The sequence below is a fragment of the Salvia splendens genome, chromosome 2 (assembly GCF_004379255.2).
Source record: "Salvia splendens isolate huo1 chromosome 2, SspV2, whole genome shotgun sequence".
Classification (NCBI taxonomy): domain Eukaryota; kingdom Viridiplantae; phylum Streptophyta; class Magnoliopsida; order Lamiales; family Lamiaceae; genus Salvia; species Salvia splendens.
Genome location: NC_056033.1, coordinates 13,677,569 through 13,692,685, shown reverse-complemented (window position 1 = coordinate 13,692,685; position 15,117 = coordinate 13,677,569). Strand labels below are relative to the sequence as shown.

The window sequence follows — 15,117 nt, the reverse complement described above, 5'->3', positions numbered from 1 at the left end:
AGTGCTTTCAACAATTCGCAAGCACATATCCCTCATCACCACCACCTCTTCTTCATCCCCTCTCCGTGATTGCCCTCCACTTCTCTCCCTCTCTCTGATTTCTGTAGGTGGGTTTTTTGTTTGAACGTTTTCTTTTGTAATTATCTCTACCCTTTCTCGGATTTGCTCCATTTCTGTTGTGGTCACTGTTCTGATCTGGGGTGCGCTAAAGTTTGAATCTTGGTGCTCAAAAGCTGCATCTTTGGGTTGAATCTGAACTGTTGTGTCTTGGATCTCGAGTTTTGAGGTGGGTTTGGGGTATTTGTCTTCATATTCGCTGTGTTAACTGTCAATGGGCGTTTTAGATGAATGCCATTACAACGTGGGAGTAGAGAATAGAGTGAGTGTTGGGTCTGTGGCCATTGAGGATGCTGTGAGAGTGTTGTTGCTGGGCTTGGGTGAGGATATCAATCGCGAAGGTCTTCGTAAGACGCCTCTTCGTGTGGCCAAGGCCCTCAGAGATGGGACTCGAGGTCAATCAATCTTCATTGCTCTTTTGCATCTATTGTTTTCTAACGGTTTCTTAGATTCTGGTATTTGTGTTTTCCTTTGTAACTGTGGAACATTGAAAGAACTGGATTTTGATGTAGAAGAATGAGCTTTCAAACTGTTTTACTAGCAGTTGGAAGCATGCGTTTTGCACTAGAGGTGTTGGTGGGAGTAGAACTCATATTTTTTTAGTATAGGAGATTGTAATAAGATTATTGATTCCAGGATGAAATTCAAGTTTATTTTTATGTGTGGCTAATAACAAATCCCTGGTCATATCTTGGCTTGGATGTGATCCATCAAGTTAATTTGCCTTGGAAAATCAAATTGAGATACAATAATTACAATACATACGGTTTGTTTGATCTGAGGTTGCTTTTATATGGAATATCTGCAGTCCTCATTGTCTCCAGCTGATTTTGATGCACATCTCTTACACTTTTGATCTGTTGATCTTGAAAACTCATCTTGAAGATGTGACCATTGTTATTGGATTCGAACACAATCTACCGTGTGTGTTTCTTGTTTTTAACACAATCCTCGCTTTCTGATTCATGTCCAGGCTATCTTCAGAACGTGAAGGACATTGTCAGCGGCGCTTTGTTTCCCGAGTCTGGGTTGGAAAGCAGTGTTGGTTCTGCTGGCGGAGCAGGCGGGCTTGTCATTGTACGGGATCTTGATCTCTTCTCGTATTGTGAGTCTTGCTTGCTTCCGTTCCAGATCAAGTGCCATGTAGGTTACATCCCATCTGGCCAGCGTGTTGTGGGGCTGAGCAAGCTTTCTCGGGTTGCTGAAGTCTTCGCCAAGCGCCTTCAAGATCCACAGCGACTGGCCAATGAAATCTGCGCAGCTCTGCAGCACAGTATCAAGCCAACGGGCGTTGCTGTCGTTCTCCAGTGCTCCCACATCCATTTCCCGAACTTCCAGACTGCCCTATTCGACCCGAATCACCAAGGATGTGTGAAGTTATCGGTTATGTCAGGATCAGGAGCGTTTGACGACGAGAAGGCCAGTATCTGGACCGATTTCCTTGGCCTTCTCAGATTCAGAGGCCTAACTGCAGATGACGCCCATTCCAGAGGCTCGCTCGACAAATCCTGGTGCCCTTCTCGCACCATCTGCAAGATGGCTGCATCAGACCCGCCTCTGCTTGCCGCAGTTTCCTCAATCCTGTATGCCCTGGGCGAGGACCCGTTGAGAGAGGATCTGGTGGACACCCCTGCTCGATTCGTCAACTGGCTGATGAACTTCAAGAACTCAAATGTGGACATGAAGCTCAATGGGTTCGTACGAGGTAGCAAGAGGGAATCGTCTCTAGCACCACCCAGAGATTTCAGCCACATCTGCTCCGAGCTGAACCTGCTGTTCTGGTCACAATGCGAGCACCATCTGCTCCCGTTCCACGGCGTTGTGCACATAGGGTATTACAGCTCGAGCCGTGTCATCAGTAACGTGGGGAAATCGCTTCTGCAGTCAGTGGTGCAGTTCTATGGGTTCAAACTGCAGGTGCAGGAGAGGCTAACCAGACAAGTGGCCGAGGTAGCTTCTTCGATCTTAGGTGAAGACGTGATCGTGGTCGTTGAAGCTAGTCATACTTGTATGATATCTCGAGGGATCGAGAAGCTAGGAAGCAGCACTGCCACCATTGCTGTACTAGGTCGATTCTCCACTGATCCCACAGCGAGGGCCAAATTTTTGCAGATAATTCCGAGTTCAGCTTGATTGTGTTCTTGATTTGCATTAGGAAAGTGTTTTTAGTCTATATACCATTTTTCCGTTTTTCTTGATAGCAATTCTCTCTCTCTCTTTCTAAGCAATCTGTATCTCTCTTTACTCCCAGCCTGTAGCAAGAATTTGGCTGCTAAAATGTTTTTGGCATTCATTAAGTTTCGTATATTGAGAAATCTACTTTAATGGAGTGTCACGAGTTTTAACATTGACTCGAATTATTGGATTAAAATGGTGCAAATTTGCTACCAAATGTTGTACTCCATAATATAACATCAATCAAAACACTACGCCGTATCCACTTCACAAAATGTGGACTAATGAATATTCAGGTAGACCGTAGATCACTGAATATTTCCTCGTACTGAGTGAGGATGTTATTAGAAGCAATGTTATTGTGATTTATTACTTGATTCTTTTTTAGTTTTAACAGTTGTATTCTCTTTTTCCATTTTAACGATTTAATTTCGGTATGTCAAGAATATTACGGTAAATATTTTCTTTTCCTCATTTTTCATCAATGATTTTCTATACTATACTACTTTATTCCGGTTGTGAACCGAAAAAACTTAAGAAAATCAAGGCTAAAACCTAGTATTAGCACAACAATCAACAAGCGATCATCACACACATGTTTTCTAACCATATTGATAAATTATAGTACATGTAAGTAGTATTATGTATTGGCCCTACTAATTGCCGGCGGCCTGGGTAGGTAGCTCCGGTTTCCTCACGGTCCAGCTGGCACAACTCCACCACTGCATCCATCGATAGCTCCTCTTAACTCGCTTCTGCCAAGAATTCACAGCAAATAGAGCTCCTCCCATAACCAAGATTCAAGAACATGAGAGTTTAGAAATGGGCACTTGGATCTGTCTATGCAGATGTAGCATGTCAGAAATGGCAAGACTGCTTCCCAGTCTTCACCTAACATTAGCAGTTAACAGCACAGCAGAAACCATGAACGCAACTCACCCAAAATCCGGTGCAGTGCAGATGCTCTCTCTTCGACAATTTGAGGTGATCAAAAGAAGCAAATTTTCTTGATCCCATCTAGTAAGGAGTGACATATGGCAACGCGGGCACATCTGAAGACTTCAAATGTATGGCTTCTGACCAGACATGTTTCGTCTCCGGGGATGCTAATTTGGGCCTCTTTGTTTCTGAATGTTGGCGGTCAAACAACCATTCTTGATCATGGCTTTGTGGCCATTCTACCTCAGGAACAGTTAGTATCTGGCTCAAGTAGTTCACGTCAGGGTGAGGAGGCTTCGTGTTGGTGGTGGTGGTGACCTTCAGCTTTCTTGATGAAGAGTGTTTCTTACCTTCTAAAGAACCACTAATACTCGACTCATTTGTATGCATCCTCATATGGCTAGCATCTAGCGCTTGCACAGCCATTTTTCCTCCAATCTCCACTTGTGGATGTGAGGATGGAACTTTTTGGTCAAAACTGCTATTGATCTGCTTGGCCATTGCAACGTTCTTGCTAGTCTGGCATGGTTCCATCTTTCTTTGAATACGGACAATGTGAGGGGAGATAACGCCATTACTCACAACATGAGAATTAATATGAACCCTACCATTCTCGGTTTTTCTGTTATATGCTGCGGCCTGGCAAGGTCCAATATTCCTTACGTTATCAATCACCGATTGAGGGGATGAAAGCTTGCCATTCACCTTCTTCTCATCTGTAATAACAGCTCTTTTACCCACCACGCCTATGTTAATAGTATTTTGACAAGGACGAATACTAGTTCCGGTTTGATCAACTTGATCAGACGCGATGAGACGAACTCCACTGTCTTTGGCTAAGAGAGCATAAAATATATTAGGTAAAAGCACAACAAACATCCTATAGAAACAAACTTTAAAGAATATTTATGTAAAGCAATCAGGAAAGTTATTTCCGTACCTATCAATCACTGCAAAAACACAAAGAAAGAAACTTTCGCATGTCCAAAAGAGAAAAGAACTCACCATGTAAGAAGCCATTCAACTCCTTCAGCTTTGGAAGCTTTCCCTGGCAGTCAATGTTCTCCTTCAGAAGATCTGAGGGAAAATGTAGAAGATTAACATCACTTGTATTTTCCTTGACCTTGCAATTCATAAACCCAGTTAACTCTCTTTTATACTCCTCTTTTCCTTTCTTGCCCTTTACTTTCTCATTCTTATTTCGATCTGCATTCATGCTAGTACCCCCTTCACCTGTGCCAATCCTGTATCCGTATTCATTTCTTTCCTTTCCCTCCTCAACCTTAATTTGATTTTCTCCATAACTATTCCTGCCATTTTCCAAACTTCTTGAATCAACTTGGAAACTTTGACAATCAGCCATTCTGCTGCAATCTCTCAGATCCTTAATACCCAACCTGACATTACCATTCTCTTGCACCTTATCTGACAAGTTGGTCTTTTGCCTTTCCAAAATTGTGACTTTCTGAACCATTTGGACACCCATTGATCCGTCATTTTTAACTCTATTTCCCAATTTGACGGCAGTTCTCTCGCCCTGGATTCTATCCGTTGGTTCACTATCTGGAACAGGCATATGATCATTTTGGCTCTCCAAGGGCCCTACACTCTTTTCTTTATCTTTATTCTTATCCTTCTTGTCTCTGTGTTTCTCCCGCTTTCGTTTCTTATCCTTCTTGTCTTTGTGTTTCTCTGCGCCTCTCTCCTTTTTCTTTCTTTCACCGTTTTCTTTCTTATCATTCTTCCCCCTCTCATCCTTGTGCTTCTTGTGCTTTTGTTTCCCCTGTGAGGATTTACGTGATAGCACTTTAGAGAAAACAGCAAGTAGCTTATAATGAAACAAGAACTGAAATCGAAAGGCGATTTTTATATAACTTCAAAGGAGGAGTCCAATGATTTCTAACTAACTCATTCTATATATTTTAGTGTTTGAAGAGCAGTTGGAAAAAAAATCCCAAGATACAGGAAAAATTCATGAAATATTTAAATAAGGTCTAACACATTTCGCAAAACATCTAACCATTATGTTTCATGGAACTTTCAACAGAATAAGAACAAATATATAGACAGAACAGACAGATAGGGAAGCAAAAGAACGAAGGAAATCCCCCAACCGGGAAATTACTTAGTGCCGAATAAACTTGCATCTTTTTAGTTCGCTATAGTTACCATCTTAAATGCTTCACCATAAATCATCCCAACTATTATCCTAAATTTGCTCAAACTATACAAGTTCATAGCTGTCTAATCTATTCTACTGATCTGTGAATCAATCATGCCAACTAGCTTACTCTAGATTCAATAGTCACAACACTATCCTCACATTGTTTCAAAAGAAACTTCAATGATTCAATCACCGCATCTCAACAAAGCAACATCATTCAAAAGTTGAAATCCAAATAATTTGTTCAACATACAGCTACTTGATCAGATCATCCACACAAACTACAAACCTTTATGATCGCATCCACATCATCGGGTCTACCCTTCAACTCATATCCAGGCGGCGGAAAGGGAAAACAGCGAGACATTGCAATTGACGAGAAAGGAGATCCTGTGACTTATACAAGTACAGATTTCCTATTTTCTGGCCAGAACTTGCCAATGCAGGAGCTGACCAGATTGAACTATGCTGCCGAAGCACCATGTCCTTAAACTCATTTCCCGTATCCCGTCACACCCTCACTGTCAAACATCCAAAACTCAGCAACAGATATTGCTGGACAAGGAAACAAGACAGCGCATATACTTAAAATAATCATTATGATCAACTGATTTCAACTCCAATAACAATGCCAGTTCACATAAGAAGATCACCTGAAAAAAATGTCCCAAGCTTCAACCAACTATAGCATAACATAAATGCATCAGAAACCTTCCCATGACGCAAAACTCTATTAATTCCGCCATAACTATCCAAAATCACAAATAACAAAGACGTTGTAGCACTCAAATGTAGACTCTCTAATTCCAACCCTAGAATTCCATCTCAATCAATAATATTTTTGCGACCAAACAGAGCTATATAACCATCAAAATTCAAAAGCAACCAAATTACATTAAAAATCCAAACAATGTTGACATTCACCTTGATATTTTTGGGAACGATAATCAGGCACTAAATGCAGATCAAATCAGTACATATAATAAAAGAAATACTTCAACAAACTGATTGAAAAAGAAGATAGGACAGCTGTTGATTGGCTGTACATTTGTACAAAAAAGGTGACGATTAGCCACATTGAAAACTAGAAATATGAATCGAGAGTTGGTTTAAACTTGTGTTAAAAAAAGAGAGAGAAATCAGAGGAAGGAATTCTCTCATCCCATACCTATCGTTCTCTGCGAAATTGTTTGTGTATAAATAAATAAGCATAATAAATTTGTGGTGATTTCTGCTACTAATTGTGTTCACTTCGTGATCCTGGCAGGATTTTCAATTTTTAAACTCTTTTTTTTTCGTTTTTCTGAGAGAGGAAAGGAAACCCCAAAGAAAAGAAGAAAAATGAGATGGGGCGAGGCTTGTATTTATAGCGGAAGAAGGGTCATAAAATGATGTGAGAGAAAGAGGCATGAGAGAGAAACGTGTTTCGAGGAGTATAAAATGGAAACAACAATTTAAGATGGGATGGCTTTCGCTTTCAAATTCAATCGGCTGATCTAATTGAATAATTGATGGAGTTCTTTTGTTCACTTAATTTATTAATTATTCATTTTTTAATCTCTGTTAAAAAAAGAGTAGTACTCCGTAATGGAATATTCTTATTTTTTTTACTACTTTTAGTAATGGATCTAACTGCATTTCACTCATATTTCACTCATATTTCATTATAAAATAAATTATAGTAGAATTATCAAAAGTTTCACGGATTTAGCCTTATAGAGAAATCTATTTCACCGACTAGAATATATACAAATAAAATTATTTAATTGTATTTGCATATTTTTAAAGTAGAAATAAATGGAAAAAAAAAGAAATAAAGGAAAAAAGGACTTGATGTCAACTTAAATTTAAAATTTAAGTTGAGGTGTCTGCGTATCCCTAATGCTCATTTACATTAGGGAATCAAAGTCCACGTAGTTCTCTTACCTTACATACCTATTTGGGTTGGCCGACGGTTGACGGTTGGCCTACGATTCATCCCCGGTGAATTCTTCTTGTGATTCCTCCTGGCGATCATCCCAATCATTTTCTTGTTCTCTGACGTCAGCTTTGGCCCAATCATCAAGTAACATCACGGCTTCCATATTTTTCGCTGAGAGCTTACTTCTTGATTCATCCAACACACGTGATCCAACACTGAAATCGGACTCGACGGCGACAGTGGAAGCCGGAACCGAAAAAATCTCCTTGGCCATTGACGCAAGTATGAGAAAATCTTTCTCGCGTGTTCCCCACCAATCGAGGACGTCGATTTGGGCGGGAGGAGTAGGACCTTCATCACCAAAGGAAAAGAGTGAATCGAAATATAAATCTAACTCACTTACCATACCTGAGGACGACCTTTCGCCGGTGTTGTAGCTGTATAGATTGGCTAATTGGGATTGCGCATCGGGGTCATCATAACCGGTTTGAAATGCGAAGCCAAAGTTATGTTGTTGAGGAGGGGTAGGTCTTCTGACTTGGTGGGTACTGTTATACTTGGTTTCATATTCGGTGTAGCGAGCACGCAAGTTAAACTCGAAGGTTTGTTGGATAATTGACCGGTTCGGGAGGTTTATTTGAAATGTTTCGGTTAGGTTTACTCCCCATTGGTCATTGGTATCCGCTTGCAATGCTTGAAGTGGAACAAAATCAATAGAACTCAAATTGTTATAATAAAAATCTAAAATCCTAGAGGTGTACCGGCTAATTTCCATTTTGGATCCAAGACCTTTGCAAACAAAAACACCGTTGGAATCTCACTGAACTACTTAAGCCATTTTTCAATCATATAATATAAAACACACATCAATTCAGGAGAAGAAGAAGCATTTTTCATCGCAGTTTTAAAACCAAGTGATATAAACATGCAATGCTCTAAAACACGAACAAGAGTGCAATAATAAACACCCGATAATTCAACAGTCGCATTTTTGAAATATTTGAACAATTTAAATAAAGCCACGCTATGATCCCAACAACTATGCGACAGATATAAATCAGAAATGGGATAGGTTCTAAAAAAATCACACAAAGAATCTTTATGCGTCAAAGTAGAATTCAGACAATCATATGTCGAATTCCATCTATGAGACACATCCATGGTAAAATTTGTATATCTTACCTTCTTTTGATGGCAATACTTCTTCCAAGCTTTGTCAATAGGCGGCTTTTGATGGATTAATCTAACTGCAGTTCTAATAGGACTAACATGCTTTTGCCATAATTCAAGCGCATCTTGTACACATAAATTCAAAATATGACATATGCATCTTTGATGAAAATACTTACCACCAATAACCGGAGCACAAGCCGCAATCAAGTCATTAATACTTGCAGTGTTAGCAGTTGCATTATCAAAACCAACAGAAAATATCTTATTGCATAATTGAAATTCATTCAAAACTTGAATAATTAAATAAACAATTTCGGGTGCAGTATGTGGTGTCTCAAATTCTCTAAACCCAATCAAATGCTTGTTCAAAGTCCAACTATTGTCCACAAAGTGAACCGTAATGCCCATGTATGAATGTCTATTAAAACAATCAGTCCATACATCTGAGCAAATGTTCACTTTGTGTCCCAAGTTGAGTAAATACCGTGATAATTCAACTTTTTTCTCCAAACATTGTCGAACGGTAGATAGTTGAACGGTCATTCGACCTACTCTTTTGACAGCTACGTTCAAACCACTTTGCATAATAACCTCAAATTTTTTGTCATCATAAACATTAAAAGGAAAATGCTTCATTGCAGTCCATCTAGTCATAACGTCAGCAAAATTTTTAGGATCATATTTAAAAAGAGGCGTACCTGACGAACCTGAGCCACCGGGTTGGAAGTTTAGTTGGGTTTGGGTAGAGGCAGTGCCACATTCTACCGGATGCTTTGTCACCAAATGACGACGGAGGGTGCCATATCCCCCACCACTCGCAAATTTGTAGACTTTATCACAATAGTTACAATATGCATGAAACGCCGATGTCTCTTCTTGAGAGAGCGGATCATTATGACTTGGAATTACCACCGGGACCTTCTTGTAGTGTTTAACAAAAATATCAGATTTCAATGCTTTTTTAGTGGGCCGAGGGGGAGGCATGTCCTCATTTCCGCCTGTGCTAGACGGAATATGAGAATGAGATCTATCATCATTGTTGTCCGAGTCCGACGATATAGACACGTCGTCCTGTTCATCTTGTTGTTGGGAAGTACCACTGCCCCTCCCCCCACCTTGATGCATTTCAGCGAGTAGCATGGATATCCTATGATCTTCTTCTATCTATAAATATTATATAAGTTGAAGTTTTAATTAGGACCAAATTTTTAAAAAAAAACTCAATCTTATGAAATTATGAATTGTAAAAATAATTTTATTTTTTAGAACTTACTTGCATGCATTCAGCCGCCACTCGGGAAACCTCTTCCATAACTTCTCGACGACTAGGTCGCTTTGATCTTTGGGGACGACTACTTTGATCTTGGGCAATTCCTTTGCCCCGATCACCACATCCCGGTAAATGAAAGTAGTATGTAATATAGAGTATTGAATAAATGGTAAATTACGAACACAAGAATAAATATAGTAGTAAACAACGTGAGCAATTAGAGAGAATGAGGATAGAGAATAGAGAAATTGATATGGAGAAGGAAATCCTTGTTAACACAAGAATGGGGTGAGTAAAAATGATGGGGGAAGTGGGGTATTTATAGGAGTAAAATTGGAAGAAATAAAAAAAATTCAAATTTCAAATTTCGGCCGGTTTACCTCCTGAACCGGCGGTTCAGTCCACTGTTTCTGATGGAAACCGCCGGTTTACACTGACCGGTTTTCAGGCCTATACACTGCCACCTGAAAAAGGTGCTGAACCATCGGAAACCGGCGGTTCAAACTGGAGGTTTACGTTAGAAACCGCCGGTTTCTGATGTAAACCGCCGATTTTTCTGCACACCTAGCCTGAAAACCTATGCTCTAGCCGGAATCCTACCGTTAGAACCGCTGAAGCACCGGTTCAAACCAACGAACCATCGGTTTTGAACCACCGGTTATGGTTCACGCTTTTTTTGAACCTGAACCGGACTGCTTGAACCGCCGAACCGCCGGTTCCGCTTCTGGTTCTGGTTTGTGAACCACCGGTTAACTGGTGGTCCGGTTCGGTTTGTGCATGTCTAGGTATTAGGCAGGAAGCTTCAGAAAACATCGGCTGATAGACGCAAGAGATATAACCATAATCCTTATAAATATTGATAATTGGTAAGTCTGGTAAGTTGCATGCCTACGGGTCGGGTTTCGGGTAGAAAAATTTTTAAATTTCAGGGTCGGGTACCCGCAAAATCGGGTGCAGATACCTGCGGGTACCTGTTTCGACACCCCTAACTCCAAGCATGCTTGGAGTCAATAACCGTCTTAAGCTTCCCTTCCTTCATCAATCCCACAAGAAACTTCAAACCTTCATCATCATTCGGAGTCAGCATAAAAGTGAACAACTTCTTCTTCGAGAACGTCAGTTTCTTCACCGCGGAAGCCCACATAGTTCCACCACTCGGAATCAAATCGATTATGATGCCGTTTTCGGCCAGTTTGGCTCGAACACCGACCACGCAACCGTGGGCGCGCAATGCACCACCGCGTCGTACTTCCTCCCAGAGGGGCTCCTGAGCGAGGCCGCCCCCTCGCCCACGGCCTTGTAGTGGATGAGCACGTGCGCGTTCCCTAGCTTTGCTAGCTGGACGGCGTATTGCCCGACCCCGCCCGAATCGGCGGTCACCAGAATGTTCTTCTGAGGGCCACTGCCGGGCTGGTCGAGCTTGAGGTCGGCGTATTGCGTGAGGGATATGAGGGCAGTGAGGCCGGCGATGGGGAGGCCTGCCCCCTCGGCAGCGGACACCTCCGCCGGCCTCAGAACCGTCACTTTTTCCTTTGCCACGCAATACTCGGATAGGCCTCCAGCAGTCTGTTTTGATAAAACATTATTAGTAATTAATCAAAGGGAAATTAATTTAATTATATTTGTGAGCACTTACGTAAACACTCAAAACAGTAATGACTTTATCACCAGGCTTGAATTTTTGGACTCCGGATCCAACCTCGACTACCTCTCCGGCCACATCGTTACCTGATTGATTACCCAAAATATTGAAAATTAGTGTAACTAATTAGTACTCCCTTCGTCCCTCTATAGTAGATACATTTCTTTTCGGCACGAGATTTAAGAAAAATTGTTTTAAATGAGTTAAATAAAAAGAGAATAAAGTAGAAAGGAAAAAAAGGTAGAGAGATGAAGATAGAGTAAAATACTTTTTGTCAAAAAAATAAATGACTCAACTGTTGGAAATATTGCATCCTTTTAGACGGGCAAACTCTTGCTATTACAAAAGAACCAAAAACTGGAAGGTAAGTAAAACAAAGTAAATACAATAAAAGGAACAAGATACAAACTATAATATTCTTTAAGTCGAGTCGAGGTATCCCTCTCTCCGCAAGACGAAATACGCCCCGGCTAGTGCTCACGGATTGGCGTAATGTCCCCAAAGATGAAACGACTTTCCTCCTATCGAGTTGAAGCACCTCAGACTCGTAGGCTCCGGCGAACTTGAATTGGATGCGAGAACCGAGCAATGCGATGCTCCTAAGATGCGAACTAGAATGCTTGAGCTAGAGAGAAGAGGGAATGATTGTTGGTTGTGTGTTCTCCTCCTAAAACTCCATCTATTTATAGGATATGTGAGCCTACATGAAGAGTCATGGCATTAAGGCATCACATAATGTATTTGGAGAAGAAAGGCCAAAGGCCTAGCCTTTTCAAATTTTACACGTTTTCAACATCAACTATAGTGGGACAACCCAAAAAGACATACGACTCAGCTAGAACGGAGGGAGTACTAATTTTTGTGACAATCTGAATTAATAAATAACATACCGGGAATGGGAGGGTGGGAGACTGTGGAGAGAAGGGGGCGAACCAGCAATCTCAAATTGTAGATCTTCCAATCCAGTGGATTTATGCTAGCTGCTTCCACTTTGATCACAATTTCACCTTTTTCGTGCTTTTGGAATTAGAACTTCAACATGCTGCAAATCAACATAGATACAAATTCACTACCACATTAAAAGCATAATTAATTCTGCTGGTTAGAGATGAGATGGGAGCATCCACAGTGCGGCGGAATGCATTATCGTCCGTCACTGTAGCCATGTGGACGATTTCTGATGCATCGTCCGCGGACAATGGCGTCGGAACACGCATCGTCCTCGGTATCGTCCGCCCCACTGCGGGTCACGCGGACGATACCGCGGACGATGCAACGCGTTTTCCTTTTTTTATTATTTTTTCGAAATTTTCATCTATTTAAACCCCTATTTCTCTTCCATTTCCCACACCAATAATTCCCTCTCATTTCTCACTTACCCCACACACCAATATTTCACTCCCAATCTTTCTCACTGAAAAAAAATGAGACTCGGCGACGACTGGAGTACCTCGGAGGGCATTACTCGGGCCTTATTCGATTGCGTTCATGAGGCTGCGGCGGAATGCTTGGCCGAAATGGAGTGCGAAGCGGCGGAGTAGACCTAGGCGGCGGAGCTGGCCCAGACGGTGCGGATCCCACGTCCTATTCGACGTCAGACGTTTGTCCGCCGCGAGCACGACGTAGCTAACCAACGTCTGTTCGCAGACTATTTTGACGAGCAACCACGGTGGGGCCCGACGGTTTTTCACCGCCGTTTTAGAATGTGGCGAGATCTTTTTCTCAGCATTGTCCAAACGTTGGAGGCACGTGATGAATACTTCCAGTATCGAGAAGATGGCATCGGCAGACCCGGACTTACGCCGTTGCAGAAGTGCAAGGTTGCGCTCCGGCAGTTGGCCTACGGCACCACGGCGAACATGTTCGACGAGTACCTTCACGTCGGGGAGACAACTGGCCGCGAGTGCCTGAAGAATTTTTTTAGGGGAGTTGTGGAGGCTTATAGCAATACCTATTTGCGAAAGCCGATTGTTGAGGATTGCCAGGCCCTGCTGAAGATGCACGAGACGGCGCACGGCTTTCCTGGAATGCTAGGGAGCATCGATTGTATGCACTAGGAGTGGAATAACTACCTGACGGCATGGATAGGCCAATTTACCAGTGGATACAAGGCAGCCACCCGACGATGATCCTCGAAGCCGTCGCTAATCATCGGCTCTGGATCTGGCATGCTTATTTCGGTGTAGTGGGGTCGAACAACGACATCAACGTCCTCAACTCATCCAACCTCTTCACCGAGCAATGCAATGGCAACGGCTCGGCCATCGACTTCACTGCCAACGGAGGCCAATATCATATGGGGTACTACTTGGCCGATGGCATATATCTGAGGTGGCCTGTTTTTTTGAAGACGACCAGCTGCCCAATAGGTGAGAAGAGAGTTTTATTCGCGTGAAAGCAGGAGGTTGTGCGGAAGGATGTGGAGCGGACATTTGGTGTGCTCCAAGCGCGGTGGGCAATAGTGAAGGGTCCGGCGCGGTTCTGGTACAAGGACGTCATCGCCAATGTCATGTATGCGTGCATCATCTTGAATAACATGATAGTCGAACACGAAGGTGGAAGAGTCACCGATTGGGGCGATGATGAAGGTGAATCTAGCTCCAGCACGACGGCCCACCCCACGTTCGAGGATTACCGATGGGCTTCAATGAGGTTCTATCTGGACAGGCCTCAATGCGCAACCAACAAGATCATGCTCAGCTCATGAACGACATAATTGAAGAAGTTTGGGACTGTAACCGCCGTTGAGAATTTGTAGTTTTTTTATTTCGTAGTGTAATGTTTGAATTTTAATGAAATGGAGTTTTTTTCAAAATTTTATAGTGTTTTAAATATTCAAATAAATAAAATGCTTAGGGCGGCCTATAGGGTATCCCACTGCAGGTGGAAAGGTAGGAGGATGAAATGCTGATGTGGCGGACTATAGGGCACCCCAGTGTTGATGCCCTGAAGATTTACCTTCAAACCGACTGCTCCGTCGACGAATCCACCGTAAACAAGTGCGTGCATAAGCCTCCTAGCCATGTCTCAACAAATTTAAAAATTACTCTTAACAAACTATAGAAGCCAATATTTTAATGGAATGACTAAAAAAGATGACTTGATTTTATGAAGAATGATTAATTTGGTCTGACTGGGTGAAATGACGGAAATGCTCTCTTTGAAGCCTTGGTGGCAAATTCGACAGCACTAATTGCGATGCGTATGTTTTAGTGGTTGTGAGCAATTTCACTTTTCCAGAAAAGTCTCAAGTTGACGGATTGATTATTCAACAATGTGTGTGGAAAATTCCTACGAGATTATTATTCAGGCAACATCAATATCTTTTGGTCGATTTATTTTGTTTGAAGAATGATGTCTTCAACCATAATCAACCCAAACACCTCTGCTAAATACTAGTACAGCTAATTTAATGCAAGTTACTCCATAATAGGACTCCCCACGAGACTTTTTTCTCGAGCCATCTCATAACTTCAGCCAACCCTACATCTTTAAGTCCCTTCTACCCCATGGCCGTAGGTATGGTAATGTCCTGTACGATAAACAAAAGTTTTCAAGGTTTTGGCTCGTGAGCTTCATACTTTCTTCAAGCGATCCACTCACCCCATTCTCTCCTTTTAGGGTACTCTTTTTTCCTCTTAGAGATTTTTCCAATTTGGGTTTTGCCTCAAGAGGTTTTAATAAGGACCGCCCTCTACCGATGGAGGGTCTTTGTT

At 42.0% G+C, this 15,117-nt stretch overlaps 2 protein-coding genes and 1 pseudogene across 7 annotated transcripts; 1 reads left to right on the top strand and 2 right to left on the bottom strand.

Annotated features, from left to right (window-relative positions):
• On the top strand, positions 1-2,442 carry LOC121761478 (GTP cyclohydrolase 1-like). Its single transcript, XM_042157126.1, has 2 exons — positions 1-512; positions 1,091-2,442. The coding sequence occupies exons 1-2, from the start codon at positions 332-334 to the stop codon at positions 2,248-2,250; spliced, it is 1,341 nt and encodes a 446-aa protein (XP_042013060.1). The 5' UTR covers positions 1-331; the 3' UTR covers positions 2,251-2,442.
• Positions 2,443-2,825: 383 nt separating this feature from the next.
• LOC121789031 lies at positions 2,826-6,730 on the bottom strand. Of its 6 annotated transcripts, none has more exons than XR_006047968.1 (4): positions 5,685-6,542; positions 4,237-5,014; positions 3,232-4,067; positions 2,826-3,132 (listed from the first exon to the last, which is right to left on the bottom strand). XR_006047968.1 is itself a non-coding variant. In XM_042187577.1 (4 exons), the coding sequence occupies exons 2-4, from the start codon at positions 5,760-5,762 to the stop codon at positions 3,310-3,312; spliced, it is 1,614 nt and encodes a 537-aa protein (XP_042043511.1). In that variant the 5' UTR covers positions 5,763-6,048; positions 6,564-6,730; the 3' UTR covers positions 2,826-3,309. The 6 variants fall into 6 exon arrangements, 4 of the variants coding, with proteins under 4 accessions (XP_042043511.1, XP_042043515.1, XP_042043517.1 ...); XR_006047966.1 differs by having other exon boundaries at positions 2,826-3,128; XM_042187577.1 differs by adding an exon at positions 6,564-6,730 and having other exon boundaries at positions 2,826-4,067; positions 5,685-6,048.
• Positions 6,731-10,744: 4,014 nt separating this feature from the next.
• Positions 10,745-14,425, bottom strand: LOC121774157 (annotated as a pseudogene).
• Positions 14,426-15,117: the final 692 nt, after the last annotated feature.

What these genes read in the sequence shown, in the direction of transcription:
- LOC121761478 (XM_042157126.1), top strand. Translation starts at nt 332, where the DNA reads ATGGGCGTTTTAGATGAATGCCATTACAACGTGGGAGTAGAGAATAGA. An exon ending in CCTCAGAGATGGGACTCGAG is followed by an intron (nt 513 to 1,090) that starts GTCAATCAATCT and finishes ATTCATGTCCAG; the next exon opens with GCTATCTTCAGAACGTGAAG.
- LOC121789031 (XM_042187577.1), bottom strand. Translation starts at nt 5,762, where the DNA reads ATGTCTCGCTGTTTTCCCTTTCCGCCGCCTGGATATGAGTTGAAGGGT. An exon ending in ATGTGGATGCGATCATAAAG is followed by an intron (nt 5,015 to 5,684) that starts GTTTGTAGTTTG and finishes AAATCCTCACAG; the next exon opens with GGGAAACAAAAGCACAAGAA. An exon ending in GTTGAATGGCTTCTTACATG is followed by an intron (nt 4,068 to 4,236) that starts GTGAGTTCTTTT and finishes ATGCTCTCTTAG; the next exon opens with CCAAAGACAGTGGAGTTCGT.